This window comes from Acanthopagrus latus, chromosome 22, assembly GCF_904848185.1.
Source record: "Acanthopagrus latus isolate v.2019 chromosome 22, fAcaLat1.1, whole genome shotgun sequence".
In the NCBI taxonomy this organism is placed as follows: domain Eukaryota; kingdom Metazoa; phylum Chordata; class Actinopteri; order Spariformes; family Sparidae; genus Acanthopagrus; species Acanthopagrus latus.
In genome coordinates, this window is record NC_051060.1 from 25,625,154 (window position 1) to 25,643,548 (window position 18,395).

Genomic DNA, 18,395 nt, shown 5'->3' on the forward strand with positions numbered 1-18,395 from the left:
CCGGATTCTGTGACGTCAGTGAGCCGCGCCATAGGAAGAAAACAAACCTTCCGAAAGACCGATCAGAATCTCTGATCAATTATTAGTATAGAAACGTTAAACCGGTTCAGTAAACAGTTAATGGTGGTGCGTGGGTCGATATGACAGAAGAAGAAAATGGGTTCTGATGGAAAAATAAGACTGGACGCCCGAACTGCTCCGTCCTATTTCTAACCGCCAGACCGACTCTGTTGTGTGTTGACTGGTTTCTGCTGTCGGTGAGTTCATCAGTCACAGTTAGTTTAATCAGCATCAACTGGTTCAAGCTGAAGGACCAGTTAAACCGTCAGTCTCAGACCAGCGGTTTAAACTGCATTTAATCGATCTGTTAAGTGAGCTGTAGGTTGACGTTCACTGTTATTTCCCAGGACACATGGCGATAACAGTCATTTACTGTTGATCGATTAATCACAGAATTTACTTTAATACAGTTTCACAACAGTTATTTTTAATTGAACAACTAGGTTTTTTTTTATTATTATCATCATTAACTCAGTGGCTCGTTGAGACAGAGAGTCAGTCTGTATCCTCATTAAACTGACCAGCTGCACAGAAGATTTAATGGCTGTAATAGCCGCTGCAGTTAACACAGTGTTGACAGTTCTGCCCTCCCTGCAGGTGTGTTGACCTCAGAACTGGTCCACCATGAGCTCCAGGGTGTGCCGGACCTGTGGGGGGTCAGATATAGACGTGGATCAGGCCCGGGGCAGCGCGGTGTGCACCAGCTGTGGTTCTGTTCTCGAGGACAACATCATCGTCTCCGAGGTCCAGTTTGTGGAGGGAAGTGGAGGAGTTTCATCTGCTGTGGGACAGTTTGTCTCTGCTGACGGTGAGATAAACATTCACTACTGAACTGAAGTCAGTGGAAAGTAGTTTACCAGAAGATGAGGTCAACATTTGTTCTGGCACCAGATTACAGCTGGCAATGAAACACTAAATGGTCATATTTCTGAATGGAGTCTGGTACGGATAAATATTTTGATGGAATATGTTGGGTTTTGGTTTTTGGTCTTCACAGTTTTGGAATAAGACAAAGCTTCAAACTCTTTCTTCAAAATGTGTCCAAAGTTTCTGTTTTTATACAAGAACAATTTGTTGAAAGTCTGAAAAACAATTTTATGGCAAATGTTTTCTGTCCAGCACAGATCATCACAAGGAAAACACTCTATTCTAATTTTCTCTCCAATGTTGAGATTAAAGTAATCAGTATTATTAATGTAGTCCTGCTCGTGTTTCATCAGGTTTATTCAGTGTCCTCTCTATGTAATAGACTAAATGTATGTGTATGATGATGACTGCAGGAAGTAAACATAATTTTAACGATGAATCAGATATTTATGAACACCTGTTGGTTCCTGCATACACCCACTTTTCACCTGAGCAGTAACATAGCACCAAACAGCTGAATGTAAACAAACTGAAGCTTTATTGAATGAGATTGTGTTTGTTCATTCAAGTTTCTGTTCTTCATCAGCTGATCTCTTTACCTAAGATGACAAAAACATGTTTACACCCTCAGAAGCAACAACAGGCAGTGAACCGACATCCTGAGACCCTTTAACTCAGTCTTATTTAGGATCAGAAAAACGGTAGTTAAGAGTATAAAGATCTGTCTTGAGTACCTCTCATGATGCCTCGGTGAACACTGGCTCCATATGAACCACTGCAGTCTGATGTGGTGTGGCTGTCGAGCTCTGAACCACCAGAACTATCAGGATCTGTGTGGGACCCAGCAAAGCCAGCTGCTCCTGCAGTGGGACTGTTGGATAGATGGTCTCTGATGTTGACAGCAGCGTTTGTGATAGTATGTGGTGTGAAGTTCAGGGAGGATCTCCTGCCGGTTCCTCCTCTGGAGTTAGTCTGAACTTCATCATTTTTAAATCCTCCAGGCAGACCAGGAACAATTCTGACTCCATAATGAGACTGTCCTGATGTCGAGGATGAGTACAAAAGTAGAGAAAGATTTAGCTTGGACACACACACACACACAACCTCACAGTGATCAGGATCATTGTTTAAAGCCAGCAGATTTTGGTGTAAAATCAGATTCTGAGTTGTGAGAAAGTACCATTCCTGATGGAGCTTAGCTAGCTAGACTAAAAGCTAAACCTTAAATCTGTAACTGCTGCAGAGGCGAGAGGGAAAGCCTTTAATATGTTGCTGCTCCACTAGTCTCCTAAGAATCAGTCTCATATCTGAATAATATTTGGTTTCCGATTCTCAACCCAACCTTTTGCTTGAAGGATGTTTCCCTGAGAAGAAACAGGTTTTTGAGCTCCACTGTTCCCTGTCTTAGCCTCTGATTGGACTGGTTTCTGCTGGTTTGGAGACAGATCACTGAGTTGGATCGCTGCGGTTTGGTCACCGTTGACAGTATAAACACCTTTTTCCGACGTTGATGTTAACACACCAGTTCTCTCTGGGACATGTTCCTGTCTCATGTTTGAATGTCTCAGTGCAGGAAGCTGTTGGGATGCCCAGGGGCTCCCTCCCCTGCTGACAGCTGTTGAAGCAGTGGCATACTGTGAGGGACTGGAGATTTGTACGTTTGGTTGTTGGACAAAAGTATTCTGGTTGGGATGCTGTACAGACAAAAAGAATTTGGACAGTGGTTTGACTCGGATATTCTTCACCCTTGAATAAACAGTCTCAGTGTTCCTTCTCTCAATGGACCCCGGTCTCTCCAGGTTTTGGTCTACTTGGCTGGTTGCAGTAGACATTGGTTCAGTGATGAGAGATCCCCGTGTGTCCTCAAACAAGTTGGAGACCGTATAATGGGATGTGATGGTATTAGCAGGGACGTATGTCTGGTCTCTACCGGGCTGGAGTAGTTTTCTGCTGTGGTGAGCTGGTGGCTTTAGGGCTGGTTGAAGCAGAGAGGTTTGAGAAGCGTCATACTCACTTTGAGGCAGGTACCCTGGTATCGCCTCAGGTTTTGTCATTTCCATCCTCCCTTCTGAGGATCCATAAAGTCTAAAATCCAGACTGGCCTCATGTGGTTGGGTCAGTTCCTGCATGCCAAGAGAAAGGTTGACTTGAAGGTTCGGCAGGTTTTGATCTGGCTTAATGATATTATTTTGGCCAACATTATCACCAAGATTGTTCAGACCCTGAAGTGTTAGAGTCTGACTGGAGCTTTCTGAGTTCACATGCAACACTCCAACAACAGCAGAACCAGGACTCCTGCTTGAGGTAGTGAAGCCCTGTGCTGGCCCAGCCTTAGTGAGTTCTGGATTTTCTCCTCTCACTTCAACATTGAAGCTTGGTGTGTTGAGGTTTGACCTGTGGAAGTTGATGTCTGGTGACTGGTCATGTCTGGGAAGATAACTGGGGAGATGGTCACCTGTTGGAGATCCAGATTCACGATGGTCCTGGGTCATGGACATGAGATGACTGGGATGGGATTGGTGGGTACCAGCGGGTACACCTTCAGGAGGAGGAGAGAGATTGAGGTTTGGAAAAGGTTGTTGGTTTTGGGAAGAGTATGTCAGCTTGTTGTGTCTGGATGGCACTGTGATGAAATGGCTGGTTCCAGGTCTGGGCCGAGTGCCGAGGCTTGTGGGAGGCAGGATTCCCCCTGCTTCTGGGGTCTCATGGATCTGGTTAGTCAGAGTTTTGTCACCAATTCTAGAAACCTGGTATGAACAGTCTTTGGTAGAGAGTTCATTTGCTGGACCTGCTGAAAAATGAAAAAGGTTTTAAAATTCTATGATTCCAATCAAATTCAGTTTGCATCATTAATAATTCTGACTGACCTTTAATGCTCTTGAAGACTTTGACAGAACCAAATCCAGGAGTAGCTGAGCTGAAGATCCTGTCCACAGACAGTCTGTTGAGTCCATTGAGTGGATAGAAGCACCTCACCGTCAACCTGTTCAACAATCAGAATGTTTAAGTCTTTTATGATTGATCAAGTATTTGTTTTAGGTACTGATTGCAGGATTCTAACTGAGAATCAGGAACTACCAGGTCTCGAAGAGCTCTTTCAGGTGTGTTCTCCTTACTTGAACTGAGAATCTCTGGAGATGAAGTTTGGTCCATCTGCGATCATCTGTCTGTCATGGAGGATCTCGTTCTCATAGACCACGTACGACTCCCCAACCTGTTAAACGTTCTCAGTTACTAAACTTTACCACATCTTTACATTTACACATTTTTTGGATTCGTACCATGGCTCTGGTCCCACATGAGTCTAGCTTGAACTCAAACAGGACTCTGGCTCCATCTGTCTGTTTGGGTCCACAGGTGGGGTCCAGTAGAGTGGTTCCTTCAGGCTGCAGTGTAGGCCAGGTGGAGGTCGGAGTAGTCACCACCGTCATGGTCCCATCTGCAGAACAGACTGACACCACAGACAGACATGTTAGAGTTGTATCCGACTCAGGGGGGCAACCAATCATAGTAAATGTGAGGGCTGTAGAGGCGAGGTTACCTATCATGTCTTGTGTTTTGAAGAGGCAGCGTTTGGAGGTGGACGTCTGGACCTCCAGAGTTTTGGAGTCTCTCAGAACAAGTTTAAATGTTCCATAAAAGTTTGACAGGTTGATGTCCTGAAAACAAGATGACATAGGTTAGATTGAGTGCTCTTCTTATGGAGTATTGACTGTAGGGCTATTGAATATTTTTTACTCTTGTTAAGTCAGTGTCTAACATACAGAAGTGAGCTGCTGTTGCTGCTAAAGTTGTACAAACTTTTACTCCACACATGACCGCTGGTACCCCAGCTCTTAAATTAACTACATTAGGACAATTATGGATTCCCTCATGCCTTCATCTCTGTCAGCTCACTGTAGACTAGAAACTTAGTTTCAGTAACTCAGTGAACTGGGAGAAACACTGACATTTGTGGCTCTGTAACAAATTGAGGTACAATTTTTAGCAGATGACCCCATGTGTCGTGGATTCTTACTTCATAGTTGTACCCGATGGAGAACACTGGGACTTCCAGAGTAGTTCTCTGGGTGTCGTTGTAAAGGCGGTACCCTCTTTGGTCCGCTAGCTGTGATGTCAGAGGTTCATGGTTGATGCCCACCTCCCAGAGACTCTCAGCTCGAGGTGGTCTGACCACGCTGAAGGTGAGTCCTCCATCTGAACACTGAGCAGTGATCTCTGGAGGGACTTTAAAGGATAAAGTCTGCATTTGAAAACAAGGCTGTTCTGAATCACGTTACCGTAGAGCAGTGACATCCTTTTAAAAAGGGATAGTTCGGGTTTCTTGAAGTGGAGTCATATAAAGTCCATATCTATAGTCGATCTGTTTCCTACTGTAATCACCGATCAGTGCAGCCTCAGTTTGGAGAAGCAGAGAGCCGCTCCAGCCCAGACACTCAGCTTTGTACTACAGTGAACGGAGTCCAGCGAAAAAGAGAAATAAACCTCCTAAAACAAGGCTCACCTTAAAAAAAAAAAACCTATAACTGTTAAAGTGTATAGAGAAAATTCACACCGCTTTACATCGCCGTCAGACCGCGCTTTTTGGCACTACATTTTCTCAACCGCAGAACCCCCCGTATCCCTACGCATGAGTGCTTATTCGGAGGGATATGGTGAGTTAAGTTTCGTTTTTTTTTTTTTTTTTTTTTTAAGTAAACCTCTGGTCCAGCAGCTGGGCCCCTCACTGTATTTTGCCACTCACAGATCAGCTGTTGCCCAGTTGCGCTAATGCGTAGGGATATGGAGGTTCTGCAGTTGAGAAAATGTAGTGCCAAAAGAAAGGGCGGTCTGATGGCAATGTAAAGCGGTGTGAATTTTCCCTATACAACGTACACTTGAGCTGTTATAGAGTAGAGCGGCTCTCTACTTCTACTTTTACAGTAGGGAACAGATTGACTATAGATATGTACTTTATATGACCCCACTTCAAAAAACACAAACTATCCCTTTAAGACTTGAGTGGAGCAGACAAGTAAATGTACTCACATGTATTGAGTACTCGTGCTGTGACGAATGTGTGATGGTAGTAGGAGGCTCTCTGGGGCATGATGGTTAAAGTGAAGTTTATGTCTATGGAGTACTGCACCACACCTTGACCCAGGTACTGTTGAGAGAAAAAAAAAAAAAAAAACAAAAAAAAAAAAACACATGTCTTTGAGTGCTTCCCATATAAATTACCTTTTAAAAAAAGGAAACTTCTGCCTTTTTATGAGGCAGATATCATTTAAGACTGTAGTGATGAATTTCAGGATTAAAGCTGTACAGAAATACATGTTCAGAGACGTTTATAAAAACACTGACAGTCACTTTGTTTCCACTGTTCTGCTCTACATCATGATCATAATTGACAATAATGTTACATCACAACAATGATAAAGGCCTAGTTGACATGTACACTGGCATTAGTGCTAGTGCAACAGTGACAACTACACTCAGGCTAAAAACACAAATCAGGCCTGAATTAGTCCTAAACAAGGCATTTGTAGGACAGATACTGAGAAAATTGGACCACTGCCACGCCGAGATGATTCACCTCAGCCCAAAGTTACAAAAAAAAAAAACCACACAGGTTAAATCCTGGTTACTGCTGCACATAAACAAGAACAAATTATGTACAAATATGAGTTTGGTACTTTGAGGGTCATGGCAGTGCCGTTTCTCCTCATTGGTTGAGTGGGTGTAGTGTAAATTACACAACATGGACAAGTACATCAAATACAGCAATGACCACCATCACTGAAAAGGTCAGAGGAGGTGATCCTGTGTGAACCTCACCATCCGATAGACGAGGGTGTCCTCAAACGGCAGCCGTAGCTCATACGCTCGACTACCGTTGATGTGGACAATAGGACTGATGCTGTAGCCCCACCCAACACCTTCTGACATCATCAACTGCTTCCCATTGATCTGCACATCCTCCAATAGGACATCAGCAGGAATATTTCCCAGGTAGACACTGAACACCTGGTCGTCACTCATCGTTTCTAAAAAGAAACAGAGGTCATGATAGAAGATGTCGCGACAGCAGAAACTGAAACATCACAGCAGGCATTTTGATTCAGTCATTGAAGAAATCTATACATGTACCCTGTTTAACCCCAGCTCAGAGTTTGAACTTTTACTTTTCATTTGAACAGTAGTGGTCTGCACTCTAAAGTTCCCCTTAACCTAACCGAGGAGACGCTGACTAATGTGTATCAATATCTTTATTTGTACGACTCAAGACAGGAGCTTTTTGCTGGGTATGAACCCCAATCTAAGGCAGACTAAGTCCAGTGGCTGGTCCGCAAACCAAGGGGGAGACTTCACTTACGGTCAAAGCTGAAGGGTGGGCGGCAGAGCAGTGGTGTATCGAGCACTCTTAGCATTCGGTGTCTCGTGTCGATGCTGCTGCCATCCTCATACAGAAGAGAGAAGACATGTTCGTACATCAGGAAGATCACATACATCTCCTTGTACACGTTGTTCTCCACCAAACTCTGCAGAGAAGAAGAAACTTGATAACATGTAGCATCTGCTGTTGGTCATAATGTCGTGTGCTCATAACAAAAGAATCAGTGTTCATCAAAACCTCGTCCTGGTCTGAGGTTTGGGCCCGACTCACTTTACCTTCCTGTAGCCACCCTCTGCCCCAAAAGGAACCCCGATCTGGATCAGATGTCCTTGTTGGACTACACTGAATCCTCTGGCAGCAGTGGTGGGTTCGTCTAGCAGCAGCCCCTCTACCCCCAGGCTTACACTTCGACTTTCAAACCCAGCCCCCTCCCCAATCAGGGGGGTCACAACCCGGGGGATGTCCCAGAGCAGCTGAGCACCGTTGAAAGAACCGGAATCTGGGGCAAGACCAACAGAATCACACACCATACCATTTACAGACTGAAACAGCTTCCTGTTCAGGTATGTCTGTGTAGAACTTACTGACTGTGCAGGCCATGGACACATCGATCATCACCACCATCAGCTTCTGCTTCAAGAACAGAGAAATCCGGATGACCTCCATGGGGACGCCATCCACCTGATGGCAAACATCAGAATTGAATTTGTTAAAGCCCTGCCGCAATGTTCAGCACTGAACATAAATGTAGCATATTCTAAAAAAAAAAATATGTGATGTGAAAAAAAAATGTTCCAAGTCCCTGAAGTCTCAGAAACATCCGTTTGACAAAACTAAGATGAATCCAAAATGTCTTACCTGTACCTGCAGACCCACAGATTGAAGGAAAGTGCTGAAAACTTTCCAAATCCACAGGAGCCCTGAAGTGGACTTCCTGTTGATGTGAGTAGAGTCCAGCTGGGGTGAAGACCTTTTTCCCCCCATTTTTGTTAACAAAATCTCACTCCATCAGTCAAGTTAAGTATAGGTAGGGTTAGATTAGAAGTCGGGTTACATTTAGCATGACAGTAAACACGCTGCGCTGCACCTGTCTGAAGTCTGCACGTTCAGGTGGACATTCGGATTGAGCCACAGAAACAAAATGCAAGGGGGCAAACATAAACAATGCATTCCTTTAAATCAGTTGTGGCCAACTTTTTCTTTGAAAGTGTTTTTTATTAGACATAAGCCATGTAGCCCTTTTCTCCCTCCGTGTTTACCCACCATTATCAGCTCGGCATGCGGCTGTTTGTACTGCGATCGAAGCACCACCCTGTGGGCGGTGGTGGTCAGGCTGTAGCCTTGTCTCTGGGCTTCACTGATGGACATGGAGGAAACCTGACCGTCACTCTGTAGGACCATCAGCTGCCAGACAGAACTTGCCATCCTCTGAGCCTGAATACCACAAAGGGAAACACTGCAGTACTACGACAACAAAAAGTACTCAGGACAACTTGGCCATTGTTTGTTCATCAAACTAAGGACTTCCAAATTAAAGAGTTTTTGTAGGTGATTTTTAAAGACGCTAGATTCTCTACAAACTCTAGTTTGTCCAAGCAAAGCCTGGCATTTCAGAAAAAGCAACTCTAGACCCTCGAAGCAAGAACAATTTCAGACACTGACTACTTCAACTCTCTGAAAGGAATTTTAAAGACTGACCTTGAAACTGGACTTCACCACAACCAGTATTCAAACTTTACCACATCATCCCAAACACTGAGCACATTTCTTCATATTGGGTGATATGACTGAATCGGATCAACAGGAGCCAAAATAAAAAAGGACTTCAGAGGTCCTCAGAGATCAGTAGTGTTGAGCTGTTTGGGCTTATGTGACATTACCCGAGCGAAAGCAGCCTGCCACGATGGTCCACTGCTCCCCTGCTGACCGCCACATGAAGACTCTTTGTTCACGTTCACCTGGTCACCGTCATTAAAACATCAATCTCAAGACAGTTCAATCAGCTGTAAGAAGACAGTTCAGATACAGTAACAGGTGTTCTGACCTCCATGTAGTCCTCCTCACAGATGATCTCTCTGTGAGTCCACTTCAGACCAGAACAGACTGCTGAAACAGGCCAGCTGATCCACCTGCCACCGGCATCAAGTACCATCACATTAAATTTGAAGGTGAACACCTTGTCGTTCTGGAAAACAAAAACACATCAGAGCTGAGTCGGCTTGGACTCTTAACGTACAGACTGGAGCCACCTGGTGGCAGGTTATATTCACCTACCTGGTTGTAGGTGAAGCAGGAATAGTATGAAGCTTTGAAGGTGGTGTATCCATCCATCTTGAAGGAGCTGATAGTGTAACCGCAGTGTGAGGCAAGCTGATGGCTGATAGAGTGGACACCATTTTCATCTACATCAGGACAGACAAGTGAGCAACATCATCATCAGTTCAGGAAACAAATGTTACAGGACAAGTAGACATTTGGTCAGCTGTGCTACAGGTAATGAGGACTACCAAAGTGACAGTTTGTATTTAGTGGACATGAAGAACTGACCTACAGCCTCAAAGCGGGGCGCCTGTCCTGAGGCCACGTGGATCCACAGGTAACGATCTCGACATGCCGACTTCACAACAGTGTCATCAAAACCTGAAAAAACAGAAAATCCCTCGAATCTGCTACAGCTGATCATTCAAAAGTTTTACATTAACAGATTCAAGTTAAGGGTTTTGTGTCCTTGAAGAACATTTTAAAAAACCCTCAGAAAACAAACGGGTTTAAAACCTTCAAATCAACACCTAGAACCACCAGTACAAACTCAGTAAAACCCACCAGGAAAGACCGAGTAGAAAGACCCTGCAGATCCACCAGTAAAACCAGTTTACCTTCCAGCTGACCCTCAGATGTTATTTTTTCTGTAAACTCCAAGTAGATGAAGACGAGTCTGTGGAAAAAAGTAATGAGGTTCAGTTTCTATCTGTTAAGTTGAGGTGAGATGTTGTTTTACCTGTTCAGATGAGTTTTACTCACCCAAGAATAAAAGCAGCAGTTTTCATGTTGATGATGTACAAACAGCCTTTGTCTTCTCTGTCTGGAGGAAAAGCTTCTCCCCTGCAGCCAGGTGAGCTAATCACCTGGTTGTCATGGTAACAGAGGAGCCAGTCAAAGCTGAAGCTAATTGAGTATGATTAGATCTGGAGGTTCAGAGCAGGTCCAGAGTTAATGTACAGGTTGTATACAAAACAATGACTACATCAGTGTGCTAACAGGAAGTGACACCAGCTGTCACCATGACAATGTTTAAACTTCAGGTTATTATTTTATAAGTAAATAAATAACAGGAAATAGGAGATGTGTGACTATAAACAGTACAAACCTATATGTGACCTGTTAACATTAACCCTGTTTCTCTGTGTCTCTCTCTGTGCCTGTCTGCCTGTCTGTCTGTCTGCCTGTCTGTCTGTCTGTCTGCCTGCCTGCCTGCCTGCCTGCCTGCCTGCCTGTCTGTCTGTCTGTCTGTCTGTCTGTCTGCCTGCCTGCCTGCCTGCCTGCCTGTCTGCCTGTCTGCCTGTCTGTCTGTCTGCCTGCCTGTCTGTCTGTCTGCCTGCCTGCCTGCCTGTCTGTCTGCCTGCCTGTCTGTCTGTCTGCCTGCCTGCCTGTCTGTCTGCCTGTCTGCCTGTCTGCCTGCCTGTCTGCCTGTCTGTCTGTCTGTCTGTCTGTAGGTCCAGTCAAAGCTCCTCTTCTTGGTTCTGGTTTTCACACCAGTGTTGGGAAAGAGTCCAGGGCCCAAACCCTGCAGGGTGGTGAGTTCCAATCTAACCAGTCTGGTTCATGTTGAAACAAAAGCAAAGACAATGAACATGTTAAGTTCCACCTGACTCAGTGCGTTGTACGTAGGCCCACAGGTGACATCTCAGCTGATAAAGTTTTCCAGGGTCTGAAACTGTCTATGTATTTATCTATTACAACCCTGGTTGTAAATGTGATGCTGTTACTCATACATCAGTTAATATGATAGTGTTCCATTTAACATAAACTCAACTGAAAACAGCGCACAGATGACAATGTTACACTCTCAGATTACTACACAGGGTTGTTGGTAAATGAACAGAAAGTTCACCCTGTGTGTGTCTGCAGGTAAGCGTCAGATCCAGCAGCTGGGCAGTCAGCTGCAGTTGAACCAGCACTGTTTGGACACGGCCTTCAACTTCTTCAAGATGGTCGTCAGTAAACATCTGACACGAGGACGCAAGACGGAGCACGTCATCGCCGCGTGCCTCTACCTTGTGTGTCGCACTGAGGGGACGCCACGTATCCTAGCAACCAGTTACACACGCCGTCATTCTGTTTTTTATCTCTAACATGTCGGTCTGGACCTCATTGTGAGCGTTGACCTCTAGAAGTTCTGCTGGTTTTCCTGAGCTGTGTGTCAGACATGTTGCTGGACCTGAGTGACCTGCTGCAGGTATGACTGACCTCAGACCTGCAGAGACTCAGATTCTCAGTGGACTCTGTGCAGTTTAACTTTTAGTTTCATGTTCACAGGTGAACGTTTACATCCTGGGGAAAACCTTCCTGCTGCTGGCTCGTGAGCTCTGCATCAACGCACCTGCCATCGGTGAGAATCGTTGACTCACTTTCTTTAAAACTGCACTTTAACTGTGAAATGTTAGAGAATTAAACATGTCTGAATTAATTAGGTATTAAAATGAGATGATCCTTCATTAATCCTGCAGGAAATTTGATCTTGTCTTATCGTCATTCCATGAAATTCACATGAAAGCAGTTATGCAGTAAACTCTTTCACAGAAACACATTTGAAACTGCATCAGCTTTGGAGGCTCAGGCAGCAACATCCTGCTCTTTACTGACAACATGAGACACAAACTGCTGTCTTTATTAAACTCCCCTCCAACACTCCCCTGCAGCAACACAATGTTAGTTTCACTTCAACTTTAATGTTCATTTCTTATAAGAAGCACAAACAATCAATACGATTGGAGTTCTACAACAACAGCCAATCAGTTTCCAGGTCCCTGCAGCAGCCCTGCAGGTCACACTCAGAGCTCGGAACTCATGCTGACATGTGCAGACCTTAAGTCAATCAGGTTCTGGCTCAGCAGTAGAAGACCAGTTCAGGGATCTGCCCCCCTTGCACACCTGTTCCGTTGGTACTGTCTGATGAGCACTGGAACTGGAAGGTCACTTTCCCACACTGCACTTCGGTCATCCCCTCCTGACCAAAGTAGCTCAGCTCGTTCCCATCCAGGACTGTGCTGACCGTGTAGAAGGTGTCCTGTTCCACCTGGACTGGGTGTTCAAACCACACAGGAAAGGTGCTGCTTGATCCATCTGACAGGAACTTGGTAAAGTTCTGGGCCAGAACGGTTCCCTGCCTCTTCAGTTCAATCTTCACACTGTACTCGGCCTTCCCGCCACTTGATCCGTAGAGACCAAGTCCAGCTATGAAGATCCGTCGGTCCACTGCAAACTGGATGCTGTCGCAGCGCCCCCTGTAGCGCCATTGGTTGCTGCGGTAGGCTGAGGACTGGAAGCGGTGGCACCTCTGTGGTGCCAGGCCGGCCCGCTTCATTAGAGGGAACTCCAGCCTGGGTTTTTTTGAGGCAGTGAACCACAAGAAGACATCATGAGTCTCTTTCAGCGTAAGGACGTCCGACTGCGCCGCCCCGTCTGCAAACTCCTGCAGCGTCATGGAGGGAATCCGGACCAGGTACAGAGCCTTACCCAACACCAGCCGCTGGTTTCTGGGGGTCACAACCAGGCCCCGGCGTCGACATTCAGCTGCTGCCCAGCTCAGCACCGCCTGGAAGATCAGGATCTCACTGATGTTGAGTGATTCTCTCTGCAGGATGATCTCCAGCGTGGGCAGGTCAATCTCACAGAATCCTTCTGACCGCAGAGCGAGTTCGGCCTGAGCATCAATCACCTCCCAGCAGCGCTGCGTCAGCTCCGGCTCCTCAAAAAGCCGGCTCTGAGACAGCAGGACACAGGCGTTCTTTGCCTCCAGACTCGTCTCCAGGAAGGTGACGCAGGCTTTCGCCAGAGCAGGAACAATGTATTTTTTAGCAGCATACAGCGTAGCGAGCACAGTATCAGCATCCAACTCGATCTCATCACTGTACATGTACCTGAGACAGAGCAGACAGCAGCATGAGGACACGTGATGGACCTGAGAGACAACCTACAGATAAATATATATTTCACACAAACAACACTGAAGACACTTATTGATTTTATCAAGGACCACTGAAGCCCTCTGTCAGAAACAAGTTCTTAACAAGTTCTTAATGGACCCTAGAACTCCTAAACAAACCACTGAGACCTCAACCTAGAAGCCTGAGCCTTCCTCAGACACTGCAGTGTAGCTTTTCTATCACATCTGCCGGCATGGCTCTACACGCTGGCTCAGCACGGATTCCCTGCAGTGCTATTGAAGAATCCCTGCTAACAAAGTGGCTCCGCTAATCCAGTTACAAACATGTTTAATTTCCTGCAACTTCTTCATAATGAGATCCCCCCATAATTTAGTTATTTAAAGCTTTTATGAAGCAGCATTACAGGAAACGTGTTTTCACTAGCAGTCACTAAACACGACTCCTTAACCAGCTGAGAGTGAGCACATGTAACAGTGAAACACAGCAGATGTTTGAAAGAAAGAGAAACTAGAGAGATTGTTAGACGCTACAAAAGTACTGAGAGCTGAACACACAGACTTTTAAAAGCTCTTTCTCTCAGCTTTCCGGGTTTTGCTGCAGTTGCGAGACATCACCACAGCCCACCTGGAGGCTGGTGGGCCCGGCTTGGCCCTACTCCAGAGCAGGTCCAGTGCCAGGTCGGCAGTAAAACTAGTGTTGGGAAAGCAAATCAGCGCAGCCTGGTTTAACTCGGCATGGCCGAAAGTGCTGGTGGAAAAACAGCACTGGGTTAACTAGAGGAGCAGCTCAGGTGGTGCAGTGATAAACCCCAGTTAACAAATAAGGGTCCAATCAGCAAAACAGTGTAAGATACAACAGGTAGGTCTGTTCAGACCTCCTCAGAACATCCTGACTGTGTCCTGATCAGAGAGTTTAATATTTAAAACATTTAAAATCAGATTGCTTCTGGTGGTTCTGGTTGTATTTTCTGGTTGTTTGGTTGTTATTCTAGAAGAAGATGAACTCTGGACATGAACTCGTCTACACACTGAACTCACTTTAACAGTATGAGGAAGGCAGCCGGCTCCACGTCGGGGATGTGAATCTCAGATTGTCCCTCAGCAAGATCTCCATAAAACATAGCTCCAAACACGGAGCTGCCCACTGCCAGGACGTACTGCAGCACCAAGACAAAGAACCAATCAGGAGTCAGACAGCAGTCAGGAAATGGATCCACAGGTCAAAAACAGTCACATGACAGTGATGGCTGGGGATTGGCTGACTGCCTGACCTGCTGATCATGATCATGTTTCTGTCTAGGATCTATAATGAGAGCAAACATTCTTCAGGCTGTTGATGAAACATTGACTATTAGATAACTTTAACATGATGTAAGCTACTTTACAGTTAGTGAAGAATAGAAAATGTGAGTCATGGTTCAGTGCAGGTGAGTCTTTGTACCTTATGAGCAGGAACTCTCTGAGTGTCTCCTGGCGGGCCGACGATGAAGTGAACGTCAGCCATCTGCTCATTGTTGAACATCAGGGCGTTTCTGAAAAACAACAAGTCATTATTAATAAGTTAATGTCACAAATCATAAATCTGTCGTCGTCCTCAGAGCAGTGACTCAGATTATTTTACATAATGAAATTACATTTTTACATCCATTAGTCGTCACATATCATGTATTTGTTTCCCTCTGCAAAACACTGATATGACTGAAGACACACTGAAGGATTAGTGCTGTCCAATCAGAGCAGAGTGTGATGTCCCTGCTGTCCAATCAGAGCAGAGTACAGTGCTGACCTCTCTCTTAGTGTGGGCTGTGTTTCCTGCCAGCCGTCTCTCTCCTCTCTGTCGTTGTTGTTGGTGTTGGGTTGGACGGCAGCTCCGTCGTCGTTGTCGTGGTTACTGGCCAGCAGCTCCGGCTCGCTCGGCTGGATGAAACTCTTCTTCACCTCCACCTCGTTACTGAGGGGGAGGCTGGTGGGGAACAGTTCAGCCGCCATCTCCTCCTCCTGCTCCTCCTCACAGAGCCAGCGAGGTCACGAGCTCACAGCATGATGACTTCCTGTCAGAGAGTCACAGATTAATCTGAGTCTAATCCAGATTAAAATCCTGCACACTGGACAGATAAATACTCAAGATGTCATGATGTAAATCTGATATTAAACATTATTTACATGAACAGCAGCCAGTTTGTCTCCGCTAACTTGTCAGGAAACAGAAAAAATGTTCAGATGTCAAAAACAAAAAGATTCAATTTAATAAAAAAAATTAAATAATGAAAAGACTCTGTGGCCATAAAGTCAACAAAACACAACAACAATTATTCTGATGTCAACCTCAATACAGAGAATAATATCATCAATCATGTCATTCATCTGACGGAGGGTTGAACTGGGACGTCTTTGGGGGGTTTTCTTCCTGGAAACGTGTTATAATGCAATAAAGATGTTTACATTATTATACTTTTTGTCCAGACATCAGGTGAACTTTGACCCTGAGTGAGGGTCAACATAGGCCCCCAGGGGACAGGTGAGGGTGTGGAGAGGCCCTCAGGTGAGGGTCTGTACTGGGGCCAGTGGTCACCATGTGATCCATAAATGAACAGGAAGTATTCAGAGGTCAGTTCAGCCATGTTTGTGTCTGTGTGACAACAACCTGCTGGTTTCAGACCCTCCTGGTGCAGATTGTGTTCAGGTCTCAGACGCGACTGTCCTCGGTCAGAATTTGTGACCTGGTTCTACTTCAGTCAGTCAACCATCGTCCATCTGACCTGAGGACGGTGCGGATCGAATCAATGCTGTTATCATCGCCCGGTCAGTTCGGTGTGAGCACCGCTCAGTCTGCCGCTGCGCACAGCTGACACAGTCGGTGCTGGTGTCAGTCATCATGAACTCACCGACACGGATCACGCAGGTCCCGTTCAACACCCGCATGGACCGGAACACTGAGAGAGCACCGAGCGGCGGTGTGTGTGTGTGTTGTACCTGTCAGGGTCCCGGCGGTGGCTCGTTCTGCTGGTACCGTTCGGCCCGCTCCGTCGGCAGCTCCTGTTTGTTTCTCCGGGCGCCATTTTAGATCCGACTGCTGCTGCTACATCTGCCTGCACCAAGCTCCTCCACAAGATGGCGACAGAGCGCCGTTTAAGTAACAGCTTCACACCGAACCGAGTCCCGGGTTCTTACACGCGGAATGTCAACATACAGATCCAAGTTATACATCACACGATGTTTATTCAGCAACACAAAGAAAGCTTTCATACATGGACTGAGTTCATATCAGTTTATATGGCAGCGCACTGGACTGTTACTGTAAATAAAGCCTCTCTCCTCCTCCTCCTCTGCCTCCTCTTCCTCCTCACTCTCCTCTGCCTCCTCTTCCTCCTCACTCTCCTCCTCCTCCTCTGCCTCCTCTTCCTCCTCACTCTCCTCTTCCTCCTCTTCCTCCTCACTCTCCTCCTCCTCCTCTGCCTCCTCTTCCTCCTCACTCTCATCTTCCTCCTCACTCTCCTCCTCCTCCTCACTCTCCTCCTCCTCTTCCTCCTCACTCTCCTCCTCCTCCTCTGCCTCCTCTTCCTCCTCACTCTCATCTTCCTCCTCACTCTCCTCCTCCTCCTCACTCTCCTCCTCCTCCTCTGCCTCCTCTTCCTCCTCACTCTCCTCTTCCTCCTCTTCCTCCTCACTCTCCTCCTCCTCCTCTGCCTCCTCTTCCTCCTCACTCTCATCTTCCTCCTCACTCTCCTCCTCCTCCTCACTCTCCTCCTCCTCTTCCTCCTCACTCTCCTCCTCCTCCTCTTCCTCCTCACTCTCCTCCTCCTCCTCTTCCTCCTCACTCTCCTCTTCCTCCTCTTCCTCCTCACTCTCCTCTTCCTCCTCACTCTCCTCCTCCTCCTCACTCTCCTCCTCCTCCTCACTCTCCTCCTCCTCTGCCTCCTCTTCCTCCTCACTCTCCTCTTCCTCCTCACTCTCCTCTTCCTCCTCTTCCTCCTCTCTCTCCTCCTCCTCCTCGGCCTCCTCTTCCTCCTCACTCTCCTCTGCCTCCTCTTCCTCCTCACTCTCCTCTTCCTCCTCTTCCTCCTCACTCTCCTCTTCCTCCTCTTCCTCCTCTCTCTCCTCCTCCTCCTCTGCCTCCTCTTCCTCCTCACTCTCCTCTTCCTCCTCACTCTCCTCCTCCTCCTCACTCTCCTCCTCCTCCTCTTCCTCTTCACTCTCCTCCTCCTTCTCTTCCTCCTCTTCCTCCTCACTCTCCTCCTCCTCCTCTTCCTCCTCTCTCTCCTTCTCCTCCTCTTCCTCCTCCTTCTCTTCCTCCTCACTCTCCTCCTCCTACTCTTCCTCCTCACTCTCCTCCTCCTCCTCATACTCCTCACACTCCTCCTCTTCCTCCTCATCCTCCTCACTCTCCTCATCCTCTTCCTCCTCAAACTCCTACTCCTCCTCATCCTCCTCCCTCTCCTCCTCCTACTCTTCCTCATCACTCTCCTCCTCCTTCTCTTCCTCCTCACTCTCCTCCTCTTCATCCTCCTCACTCTCCTCCTCCTCTTCCTCCTCACTCTCCTCCTCCTCCTCTTCCTCCTCACTCTCCTCTTCCTCCTCACTCTCCTCCTCCTCCTCTTCTTCCTCCTCACTCTCCTCCTCCTCTTCCTCCTCACTCTCCTCCTCCTTCTCTTCCTCCTCACTCTCCTCCTCCTCCTCTTCCTCCTCCTCCTCTTCCTCCTCACTCTCCTCCTCTTCCTCCTCACTCTCTTCCTCCTCCTCTTCCTCCTCACTCTCCTCCTCTTCCTCCTCACTCTCCTCCTCCTCTTCCTCCTCACTCTCCTCCTCCTCTTCCTCCTCACTCTCCTCCTCCTCCTCTTCCTCCTCCTCACTCACTCACTCACTCTCCTCCTCTTCACTCTCCTCCTCACTCACTCACTCACTCTCCTCCTCCTTCTCTTCCTCCTC

The 18,395-nt window shown here is 46.8% G+C and overlaps 3 protein-coding genes across 7 annotated transcripts in view; 1 reads left to right on the forward strand and 2 right to left on the reverse strand.

Annotated features, from left to right (window-relative positions):
• Positions 1-18,395, forward strand: part of brf1b (BRF1 RNA polymerase III transcription initiation factor subunit b) — a 27,051-nt gene continuing 8,656 nt past the window's right edge. Inside the window, exons 1-6 of the mRNA XM_037086871.1 lie at positions 1-257; positions 658-868; positions 11,017-11,097; positions 11,432-11,605; positions 11,728-11,759; positions 11,840-11,912. Of these exons, the coding sequence (XP_036942766.1) occupies positions 685-868; positions 11,017-11,097; positions 11,432-11,605; positions 11,728-11,759; positions 11,840-11,912 (544 nt within the window). The 5' untranslated portion in view covers positions 1-257; positions 658-684. The remainder of the gene's footprint in view (positions 258-657; positions 869-11,016; positions 11,098-11,431; positions 11,606-11,727; positions 11,760-11,839; positions 11,913-18,395) is intronic.
• Positions 1,443-10,500, reverse strand: LOC119012736. Of its 5 annotated transcripts, none has more exons than XM_037086831.1 (20): positions 10,325-10,500; positions 10,180-10,238; positions 9,851-9,943; positions 9,578-9,705; positions 9,348-9,488; positions 9,184-9,261; positions 8,567-8,737; positions 7,888-7,984; positions 7,579-7,814; positions 7,283-7,448; positions 6,745-6,953; positions 5,956-6,073; positions 4,946-5,154; positions 4,469-4,586; positions 4,209-4,378; positions 4,044-4,141; positions 3,795-3,910; positions 3,383-3,718; positions 1,662-1,967; positions 1,443-1,526 (listed from the first exon to the last, which is right to left on the reverse strand). In XM_037086831.1, exons 1-20 carry the CDS (start codon positions 10,348-10,350, stop codon positions 1,510-1,512), a joined length of 2,892 nt encoding a protein of 963 aa, XP_036942726.1. In that variant the 5' UTR covers positions 10,351-10,500; the 3' UTR covers positions 1,443-1,509. The 5 variants fall into 5 exon arrangements, with proteins under 5 accessions (XP_036942726.1, XP_036942722.1, XP_036942724.1 ...); XM_037086827.1 differs by having other exon boundaries at positions 2,270-3,718; positions 10,325-10,486; XM_037086829.1 differs by having other exon boundaries at positions 2,270-3,718; positions 7,579-7,802; positions 10,325-10,485.
• Positions 12,233-16,582, reverse strand: LOC119012773 (BTB/POZ domain-containing protein 6-B-like). The gene is made up of 5 exons (XM_037086907.1): positions 16,443-16,582; positions 15,256-15,520; positions 14,911-15,001; positions 14,508-14,626; positions 12,233-13,443 (listed from the first exon to the last, which is right to left on the reverse strand). The coding sequence occupies exons 2-5, from the start codon at positions 15,456-15,458 to the stop codon at positions 12,411-12,413; spliced, it is 1,446 nt and encodes a 481-aa protein (XP_036942802.1). The 5' UTR covers positions 15,459-15,520; positions 16,443-16,582; the 3' UTR covers positions 12,233-12,410.

Bases quoted from the DNA above. Each gene is read 5' to 3' on its own strand.
- LOC119012736 (XM_037086827.1), bottom strand. From the start codon at position 10,350: ATGAAAACTGCTGCTTTTATTCTTGG. The intron at 9,262-9,347 runs GTCAGAACACCT...GACGGTGACCAG, and splicing joins GTGAGGAGGACTACATGGAG to GTGAACGTGAACAAAGAGTC. The intron at 4,587-4,945 runs GTAAGAATCCAC...TCTTGTTTTCAG, and splicing joins CCATCGGGTACAACTATGAA to GACATCAACCTGTCAAACTT.
- LOC119012773 (XM_037086907.1), bottom strand. From the start codon at position 15,458: ATGGCGGCTGAACTGTTCCCCACCAGCCTCCCCCTCAGTAACGAGGTG. The intron at 14,627-14,910 runs GTACAAAGACTC...TTGGTGCTGCAG, and splicing joins AGAGAGTTCCTGCTCATAAG to TACGTCCTGGCAGTGGGCAG. The intron at 13,444-14,507 runs GTGAGTTCAGTG...GCTCTGTCTCAG, and splicing joins GCCTTCCTCATACTGTTAAA to GTACATGTACAGTGATGAGA.